At 36.6% G+C, this 11,082-nt stretch overlaps 1 protein-coding gene across 3 annotated transcripts in view; it reads right to left on the reverse strand.

The window, feature by feature from the left end:
* Window positions 1-5,192: 5,192 nt before the first annotated feature.
* The window catches only part of ndc1.S (NDC1 transmembrane nucleoporin S homeolog), a 22,475-nt gene continuing 16,585 nt past the window's right edge, over window positions 5,193-11,082 (reverse strand). For all 3 annotated transcript variants that reach the window (NM_001093967.2, XM_041591356.1, XM_018259651.2), the window contains 7 exon segments: window positions 5,193-6,213; window positions 6,355-6,515; window positions 7,370-7,470; window positions 8,106-8,169; window positions 8,405-8,455; window positions 8,655-8,761; window positions 8,912-9,154. In NM_001093967.2, coding sequence (NP_001087436.1) covers window positions 6,150-6,213; window positions 6,355-6,515; window positions 7,370-7,470; window positions 8,106-8,169; window positions 8,405-8,455; window positions 8,655-8,761; window positions 8,912-9,154 — 791 coding nt within the window. In that variant the 3' untranslated portion in view covers window positions 5,193-6,149.

Consider the following 11,082-nt stretch of genomic DNA (forward strand, 5'->3'; position numbering starts at 1 on the left):
GCTTGGATTAGTATGATATCACAGTGGTGTGGGCAGCTGAACTGGGCCATAAACTGAATTATCCATAGGAGAGACTACTTCCCGGATTTTGCCGTACGTACCATACCACTATGTAGTTTTTAGGCATGTAGTAAGTACAATTTTGCGGGAAAATTTCTTGTGATCTTTTAACATTTTTAACTCTAGTAATGGAATCTATAGAACATGTTAAGTCCTTAAAAGACCTTTCTTTTATTCTTGTATATAATATATAGTATGTTATAGTATATTAAAGGAATAGTTCAGTGTGAAGATAAAAACTGGGTAAATAGATAGACTGTGCAAAATAAAAAATGTATCTAATATAGTTAGTTAGCCAAAAATGTAATATATAAAGGCTGGAGTGAACAGATGTCTAATAAACAGCCAGAATCCAACTTCCTACTTATAACTCTGTTAGTCAGCGACTTGAAGGGGGCCACATGGTACATTTCTGTTCAGTGAGTTTGTAATTAATCCTCAGCATTCAGGTCAGATTCAAAAGCAACAGATATGACCCATGTGGCCCCCCCTCAAGTCTCTGATTGGTTACTGCCTGGTAGCCAGGGTAACCAATCAGTGTAAACCAAGAGAGCTGAAAAGCAGGAAGTAGTGTACTGACTGACATGTTATACATCAAATCACTCCAGCCTTTTTTATATTACATTTTTGGCTAACTAACTATATAAGAAACATTTTTTATTTTGCACAGCCTATTTACCCAGTTTTTATTTTTACACTGAACAATTCCTTTAAATGCTCAGGAGCATTCAGTATATTAGCGGTCAGAGAGAGTGTAAGAGCATCAATCTAACAACCTCCTTGATCCAAGCAAGAGAATAGATGCCGTCTGGTCACCTGTGAGCCTTAGGGATTACTGCTGCTGCTTCTTTAGTGTCACACAGGAGATCTGCTAGGACTCCACGGCCACAAATTCAAACTTGTGCACACCCTCGCTCTGCACTGATAATGTAATCTGGTGTAACTAGCTATACAGCAGGGGGGTCTGCTGCATCATAGTCCCTCCATTTTATCTTAAAAATAGAGTTGCAGTGCCTGCCCGAGAGGCGCGTCGCGAGAGGGACGGGGGCCAGGGCAAGAGCACTGTTTGCGCCGGGTACCTCAATAAATTAAATAAAAAAGGTGCTAGAAAAGAGATTATTGACAGGCAAGTGTTGACGCCACATCTTATTAGTTGCAGTGGTCCATTTGAACCGTGAGTTGAGTGGCCCCCAGGCCTGGGGGGTACCTAACGTTTGGCAACCCACTGATTTAGACTAATAGTTATAATAGCTACTGTGTTTGCTGAACACTCTTTTTGTCTTACATGAGCATGGAAAATGCAATTTACCATGACTTCCAGATACTTGGACCTGCATAAGCACCTCTAGTCCCCTGGTTTTGTACATCTTGTGGAACCAGTATTTCTACATAATATTATACATTTTGTTTATTCAAAAGGGCTGGTTGGATGAATCATAACCAGTCCATTACTGCTCCACCACAACAATACACAATTATACATATTCGACAATGCCACGCAAGATTCACATAATAAGGTGGAGATATGGCAAAGGCTTTAAAATAAAAAACATATTCATAAGGTGTCCTTTTTATAATCATGTGTTTATTTTTTATAAGTTAGTGATGCTAAAGGGAAAAGAAAAAATTAAGATCTTGAACAAACACTGGGTTAACACGTGAATATAAGGGAAGGAACTATATGGCTATACAAAGTGATAGCTTCTATTAAGTTGTTTCTTTGTTATTGTTACCCTCTTTCTTCCTTTTAGGAACTATATACTATGGGGTAGATTTATCAAAATGTTAACTGGAACTCTCCACAGCAGAATTTTTTTTATTACAGTGATGTCACAGGAAATGACATCATCACGGACACTTTAACATCACTGCTCATGCAAATTTGGCTGTCTGAGCCCACTCCAAAATGTGGTGGTAGTGATCAATGAATTTCTAAGTATTACTTCTCATTACCAGACACAGCTACTAACAACCAGCATGACTGTTAGCATTGAAGCACTTCGTTATGATTATGAACGAAAGCTTGAAATCTGCACGTTAAGATGCTGTGACCAAGACTAGTCACTGCCAAAGTCTCCTCTTTGCTGGGGAATTTATTAAGGCTGATGATCCTTATATTAATTTCTCTCCAAAGGGATGGGGAAACAATACACCAACCCAGTAGAGAAATAGTTTAGATACACAATGGCCTCCTAATGCTTATGCTGCTGCTTGAAGTATTGCCAAGAATGCTCATCATAACCATTTACTGTAAATAGACAGTACTTACCATCGTTTAGTAGTTAAAAGGCATCTTTTTAGTGAATTTTTTATCAGTGGTTAGAATGATTAGCTATTATGTAAGTACCTAGTCTCCGACACCAATCCAACAGGTGCAGCAAATAGTCCCTTGCTGAAATTGCATACAATCCAAATGTTCAGTTTGTTTAAATGTACAGTCATATGAAAAAGTTTGGAAACCCCTCTTAATTATTTTGAGTTTTGTTTATCATTGGCTGAGCTTTCAAAGTAGCTACTTCCTTTTAATAGATAACATGCCTTATGGAAACAGTAGTATTTCAGCAGTGACACTGTTTGTTGGATTAACAGAAAATATGCAATATGCACCATAACAAAATTAGACAGGTGCATAAATTTGGACACCCCAACAGAGATATTACATCAATACTTAGTTTAGCCTCCTTTTGCAAATGTAACAGCCTCTAGCCGCCTCTTCACCATTGTTCATATAAAATCTCTCCAGTTCAGTTAAATTTGATGGCTGCCGAGCATGGACAGCTTGCTTCAAATCATCCCATAGATTTTGGATGATATTCAAGTCGGGGGACTGTGACGGCCATTCCAGAATATTGTACTTCTCCCTCTGCATAAATGCCTTTGTAGATTTCGAAGTGTGTTTAGGGTCATTGTTTTGTTGGAATATCCAACCCCTGCGTAACTTAAACTTTGTGACTGATGCTTGAACATTATCCTGAAGAATTTGTTGATATTGGGTTGAATTCATCCGATCCTGGACTTTAACAAGGGCCCCTGAACTAGCCACACAGCCCCACAGCATGATGGAACCTCCACCAAATTTGACAGTAGGTAGCAGGTGTTTTTCTTGGAATGAGGTGTTCTTCTTCCGCCATGCAAAGCTCTTTTTGTTATGACCAAACAACTCAATTTTTGTCTCATTAGTCCAAAGCACTTTGTTCCCGAATGACTGAGGCTTGTCTAAATGAGCTTTTGCATACAACAAGCGACTCTGTTTGTGGCATGAGTGCAGAAAGGGCTTCTTTCTCATCACCCTGCCATACAGATGTTTGTGCAAATTGTGCTGAATTTTACTGATACACCATCTGCAGCAAGAAAGTATGGATTTAACTATGTAACTATGTAACACTACAATAGTAGTTGTATGGTTACTTGAAAGCTGAACGAAGCTCAGAGGAACCCAAAGGTAAACCAGCATTCCTATATGGGTATTAACTGGAACAAACAGTGTGTCTCCCTCTATCATTGCAAGCGGTTTAATGTTACAAATTGATTCAGAATACACAACGAGCCTGTGTTTTACTGTTCTCTAGTTTGTAAAAACTGGATTTCTTATTATCTGCAGATTTGATTAATTCCCCTTTAATTCCTTCTTAATTATCTCTATATGACAAAATGACTTGAAACTAGAATTAAAATGTCCCAAAATAGCAGTAGTCAGTGTACTGTGATTTTTATATACATTGTTAGTATTTTTTTTAAACCTCCTTGACTAATCTTCTGTATGTTTATTATGTGCTAGTCCTGTGGTTGGCATGAGCTCTTTATGCTTTAACCACAACTAGATTATCCTTTACAGTACAATTAACAACATGTGTGCACAATGGTTTTACAAGTTTTGCCCATTATTCAGTACCTTCTCCAGTGAAGCTTATGGCTTTAGTCCCTTTTAAATTCACACATAAAGGTGAACGTTATCAGTAACCTATCGATCTGGCAGTATATTTTTGAGGTGTGGGATCACCTAGATCAGATATGCTTTCTAAGAAGTAGGATAAATGAGTAGTGATTATTGCCCAACCACACATATTTCAGGCAAAATCCTATTAAAATGCTAATAATAGAGTCACTCCTCATTTAAGTACATCATTAGGACCAGGGTACATGGAGCATTGGATCCACTACTCTCAGCTTGTGTTTTTTGAAGGCTAAGAGAAGCGCATCTGCTCACTTCCCCAGCTCCACCGATCTATATTGAAAAGTACAGCTTCCACTTTGATAAGGGTACACAGAGTGGGGTTGGCCCCAAAATGATACCTACAAGTAGAAACTGCACTTTTCAATGCTGATCTACAGAACTGGAGAAGGGAGTAAAAAAACAAAAACACAGAGAGCAGTGGAGCCAATGTATTTGTATTGTGCACTTGATATAATAATTGAATAAAATTTCCTTCTCTGATGAAACAATTACAGTACTTTGACTGGAGTGATTTGAAGATGGTAAACCCCTTTTAAATCTAACATTAAAAAAGTGTGTGCAGGTACAGGAGCCACCATATAAACATGATTGCAAGAGCCTTGGAAATATCTGGTCTTTGAGTGAGTGAAGTACAGCAACCATTGATGTAATACAGTGGACACAGCCTGGCACAACCTTCTGTGGCTGTAATAGTTCTATCTGTATAAACTAGTGAGATGTGATATAATCACTCGTAATCATGAAGAAAATGACAAAAATCACCTCTTTTCTACTTCCCCTATGACAAAAATCACCTCTTTTCTAAAGAGATTTAAGAGTCCCTCATAGAGGCTCCACTTAAAATTCCTCACACAGTACTGTAATATTTCTCTATAGTCAGACACACACAGAGCTGTAAAGCCTTGGTCTGGATTTACTAATCGGACACACAGACAGCACTAATACACATACATAGTACAAATATGGCACGCACGCACGCACGCACGCACAACCACCCACCCGAAAAAAAAATATCATCACAAAGACAAAACCTGAAAACTGTCTTTTCAAAAGACTGATATAAAGAAAATGAGATAGTAATATGAATATATCCAGAAATAGGTAACTCTGTTTTCAGTAGTATTTCAACTTAACATCACAACTATTGTAGATTTCTACCCTACTGTATACAATTCACTCTGGTAATTGCACTTTATTAAAAATTCACATATACAAAACATAGAACAAAGTTGAAAAAGAAATGATCATAAAATGTTAAGGAAGAGAAAATGTGAAAAGGAAAATAGGGAGAATAGATAGATTCCACTAAAAATAGGCCTACATACATACAAAGTGGGTTTTGATAAATAGCACATTACTTACACAGCTTAGCACTCCTTGGTCCATATACTACTAGTCAAGTGAGTACCTTCATTAGGCAAGTTGCATAAAATTTCAGTCAAAACATTAGAGTAATCAAAACTTTCAAAATCATATGTGCAACCAAAATGAGGAAATGCTTAATTTCTATAAATGATGGCTTAATGCAACTCACAGTTTAACTTTGACCTGAGTTTAAAGAGCAATTAGTTAATTAGTAGTATAAGGCTGCTTACATGTACTAGGCTGTTAAAAAAAATATATATACCGATTGTGTGCTTTTAACAACCCATTAATATATGCCTGTTCTTAGTGGTGATCAACAATACAGTGAACCAATGACCTGTTTTTGCTAGCAATGTTGCTTCTATTAATTTATATGAAGTGCCTGTGTTATTTATTTTCAGGAAATTTTGCTCATGACAGAATTTGACTGATCCGTTATAAATTCAATTAAATATGAACAAGAAAAACAAAAGAGCAGACATCTCTTCTAACCTTAATACTAACACCTTCCGTAAGAGTAAATAGCAGCAGAGGACAGAGCATGGCCTTATACATACAACATTGTAAAGATTTTTACAATTACAGCAATTAGAGCAACAATGTGTATAGCCTTCTTTTTGTATTGTCACCAAATAGACCAGAACTGCTATCACATATACTGCTGCTTATGGATTTCTGCTTTGTCTTTTCCCAACATCTCTGGTTGGATTTTTATGCCCTGATTTGTCACAGAAGCAGCAAAGTGCCGAACAAAACTTGAACTCTGAATTTATTCTTTGAAGTCAAGGAATTGCTGAAGTTTTTTCTTATGCTCAGATGAGACAGGAACTGCACTGTTGGAAAATGTAAAAAAAACTGTTAATCCCCTTAGATCCCCTTTAATGCAGACAGTAAAAGCTCTGATATAACTCAACTCAATCTTGAATTAGTGCTTTTACAAACAGCATATAGAAACACAACCTGCAGTTACTTACTGTAAGTGTTCTCCAAAGGTTGTGGTTATCCTGTAGATTGCTGTTTTCAGAGCGGCTCGAAGTGAAAACCTCAGTGTCTTGCAGGAAGAGTCCAGTAAACTACCAGGGTTTCTGGCTGGTTTACTGGATGCATGGGGGAGTTTAAAATGTTTTTCCACAGCCTGGAAATATAATACAAAGCAAATACTCATTTTACAGTGTGTGTGTGTGGACAATTCTATATGTCAGAATTGACTCACTGGAGATCACTGAGAGATCACGTACCAGAGGGCACTATTTGTACACATGCTGAGAACAGGAATAAGGGTGACAAGACAATTTTTCTACAATTATTATCCCACATATGAATACTTTTGAATAAAATCAAAAATTCTGGAGCTCTATGTACAGTCTGCCCCTGATATTTTTTGGCTTGCAGTTTAAACAATGGAGTTAACAATGGAGAAATGCATGCTTTTGACTTGCACTTGCCTTTATTATGTTTTTGTCCTTACATGATCATATCAATATTGCCTTAGCCTCGGACATAAAATGTCAGGAACTTAAGTTAAGCAGTATTTTGTAACTGTAACTACTTCCAAACATGTCCAACATTCAGGGTAATGTAATAAAAGATGCATAATTTGCCCAAATTATGCAACCCAATAAAAGTGTTGGGTATTTGTTTTTAATCAGCTGACCAGTAATTAAAACCTATTGACTGCTTTTTGCATCTTTCATTACATTACACCCTAAAAGTAACTAGAATATTTCCCATAACAATAATCAAATGGACTTGACAGAAACTTTTATTCTAAGAATGATGGACTGTAAACTTTTGAATTAACATATGAAACAAGCCTTCATTAGGTATTTTATACTTCATTCAAAACTTTATTCTTAATATTGGCAGCTACCTGTAAGTCACCAATAAGTCACACTTTATAAATAGAAAGGTGAAGATCTGTTCTTTCTTAACCAATTTTAGATAATAAAATACCAAGCTATTTGCATTCTCTGCCTCTGATCGTCTTACCTCCTGCAACGTAAGTAAAATTGCAAGTACACTGGAAAGGGAAGTCTGTACTACTCCCATTCTATCTTCTGAGAAGGAAGCAGCCACAAGATGAGATAATGCTGTAAGAAATAGAAAAGCAACACTATTAACTACTGATAATGGATTTTTTTTGTAGGTGAATATTGTCAAGCAGGCCAATGAGAATGCCCATCTTTAACTACAGGAACTCACTAAGATCAATGCATAGAATAGATTCACAACAGATAACTGATTACAGTGATATTTACCTAAAAACATAATTTCTTCATGTATTGGAAAATAAAAAATATCTAAAACAAATATCACACCTGTTGGTTTCTACATCAGCATCATAAAAACTCAAAACCATTTATGCCACCATTCAGTGAATTTAAAGAAAACTCCTTTTCAATATTGGTGATTTAGTACTTGGGATTTAGTAAATTAATTTGTAAAAACGAGATGGTTTTATTTTAAATGTACGGAATAAAAACAATCTTGTGCATAAAAATCCAGTCATTTGGAGAGATCACAAAAAAAAGAAAATCTCTGATCAATTTGGCCACATACATGCTTGGCCAAACTGGTCTCCTCTGATTGTTTCACACTTGGGCAAACCTGTCAAGGAGAGGCCTTCATCTACGGGTTAATGCAGTCTTTGATTGGATATTTTCCATGATTACTTGGAAAAGCCATTTTGGAGATTATGTACAACATGTTATTACTTGCAACTCACCTTCCAGTGCCCAAATATGGATCTGTGCATCTGCAAATACATCCTGACTAGAAGCCTCTGGATGCTATTAAATAAATAAATTTGGTTATATAAACTTATACCAAATTGCAAAGAATAATTATCCTACAACATCTGAACTCAGTTTATCCATTTGATATGCACATTGATATTCTGAGACAATTTGCATAGTGGTGCCTACAGTATAGATTCATTCATGAGACCAATCAAATTATATTTGGAAAATGACTCCTGTAAGTGCATCTTAAACACAAACCGCTATTAATGCTCTATATGCTTACCTTACTAAACAGGTACATAATGAGACCTCTCTTTGACAAGACGTTCTTGATCTAGGAGAAAAAAAGTTTAAAAACCAGTGAATGGGAATATGCTTTTGAATAGGAAAAGTTACGAGTGACATGTAAAAGAGTAAAAGAGCTGCTGCTAATGAAATATAAATTACAAAAATGATCTTTATAGGTTTAAAAGTAAACCAAACAGACTGAAATAAACACATATGATTTTTAATAAATCCCTGAATAAACTTACTTGAACAAGCTTATGCTGGAACCACGTATGGAGTATTCCCTGTTTTGCACCATTACACACAGGCCTATGCATTACTGGGGAAACCTCAGAGCCATTTTTCTGAACATCTGAAAGATACAGTACAAATATGTGCCAAACTTCTCTAAATACATAGAAAAGAATATATAAAATGGCAGTTTCGAGTAAGATACTGTATGTTGAATTCTTAGTAAAAGGAGGATGGTGCTGCTTACAACTGTTTTAATTACAAATCTCACCAGAATCTGAAGTCCACAACTTAGCACCCCTTCTTGTGACCTGGGGACTTTGGACAGAGCCATGGCATGGAGTATTTGGGTCCAGGGATTCAGACATTTGTTTGACTCCAGGGGTTGCAAATGGGCTTCCAATATCCAATGAGGATTTTAGAGATGCGGTCTTTAGTAGAGAGGGGATACCTATTCTAGGAATGGTACTTAAGTTCTGTGTTTGCTCAGCAGAGTCTTCAATAAGAGATGTACCTAAAATCACAAAACATTACTGACTTACTACCTTAAGAAAGAATTTATATTAGCATTTTATGTGGCAGTGTAAAATCTTGGTTTCTCCTGCAGACAGGGTAAGAATGCAATAATATATATATATATATATATATATATATATATATATATATATGCATAGAATATATATATATATATGCATAGAATATATATATATATATATATATATATATATATATATATATATATATATATAGAGTCCTCTGCACTCAACCCATTATCAATATATTTAAGACAACGAAATTTTGTGCATACTGCTACTAAAAAATGCCTTGGCGTTGTCTTAAATATATTGATAATGGGTTGAGTGCAGAGGACTCTTGTATTTGACTATATATATTATGTGGTCACAGCCTCATTGCACCCCAGCCTAATGGTTTTAAAAAATAGTGGTGAGCACAACTTTCCCTTGTTTGGGAAAGTTTTTTCTTCATTTCTTTGTTATGTCATTATCAATGAAGCAGATAAAAGCCCTGGAGTTGATTTGAGGGGGGTGCTTGTATGTGGGAGATTTTGCTGTGAACAGACAACATGCGGTCAAAGGAGCTCTCCATGCAGGTGAAACAAGCCATCCTTAAGCTGCAAAAACAGAAAAAACCCATCCGAGAAATTGCTAAAATATTAGGAGTGGCAAAATCTAGTGGCAAAATCTCTAGGTACATCCTGAGAAAGAAAGCACTGGTGAACTCAGCAACGCAAAAAGACCTGGACGTCCACAGAAGACACTGGTGGATAATCGCAGAATCATTTCAATGGTGAAGAGAAACCCCTTTACAACAGCCAAACAAGTGAACAACACTCTCCAGGAGGTAGGTGTATCGATATTCAAGTCTACCAATAGAGAAGACTGCATGAAAGTCACTAATAAGCATCAAGAATATAAAGGCTAGATTGGACTTTACTAAAAAACATCGGAAAAAGCCAGTACAGTTCTGGTAAAAAGTTCTTTGGACAGTTGAATCCAGGATCAACCTCTACCAGAATGATGGCAAGAAAAAAGTAAGGAGAAGGCATGGAACAACTCATGATCCAAAGCATACCACATCATCTGTAAAATGGCGGAGGCAGTGTGATGGCTTGGGTGTGCATGGCTGCCAGTGGCACTGGGACACTAGTGTTTATCCATGATGTGATACAGGACAGAAGCAGCTGAATGAATTCTGAGATGTTCAGAGACACTGTCTGCTCAAATCCAGCTAAATGCAGTCAAATTGATTGGGAGGTGTTTCATAATGCAGATGGACAATAACCCAAAACATGCAGCCAAAGCAACACAGGGGTTTATTAAAGCAAAGTGGAATATTCTTGAATGGCCAAGTCAGTCACCTGATCTAAACCCAGTTGAGCATGCATTTCACTTGTTGAAGACTAAACTTCAGACAGAAAGGCCCACAAACAAACAGCAACTGAAAGCCGCTGCAGTAAAGGCCTGACAGAGAATTAAAAAGGAGGAAACCCAGAATCTGGTGATGTCCATGAGTTCAACACTTCAGGCTGTCATTGCCAGCAAAGGGTTTTCAACCAAGTATTAGAAATGAACATTTTATTTTCAGTTTTTTGATTTGTCCAATTGCTTTTGAGCCCCTGAAATTAAGTGATTATGTTAAAAAAAATGGCTTTAGTTCCTCACATTTTTATGCAATCTTTTTGTTCAACCCATTGAATTAAAGCTGAAAGTCTGCAGTTCATTTAAAATTCATTATGGTAATGTACAGAACCAAAATGAGAAAATAGTTGTCTTTCCAAAGATTTATGCACCTAACTGTTCCAAAATTTATTTTCAACGTTTCGGCTCTGTGGCTCGAGCCACAGAGCCGAAACGTTGAAAATAAATTTTGGAACTTTTTCTTTATACTAAGTCCTGGTTGGTGCGGTTTGTTCTTCTAACT

This window comes from Xenopus laevis, chromosome 4S (genome assembly GCF_017654675.1).
Source record: "Xenopus laevis strain J_2021 chromosome 4S, Xenopus_laevis_v10.1, whole genome shotgun sequence".
NCBI classification, from domain to species: Eukaryota; Metazoa; Chordata; class Amphibia; order Anura; family Pipidae; genus Xenopus; species Xenopus laevis.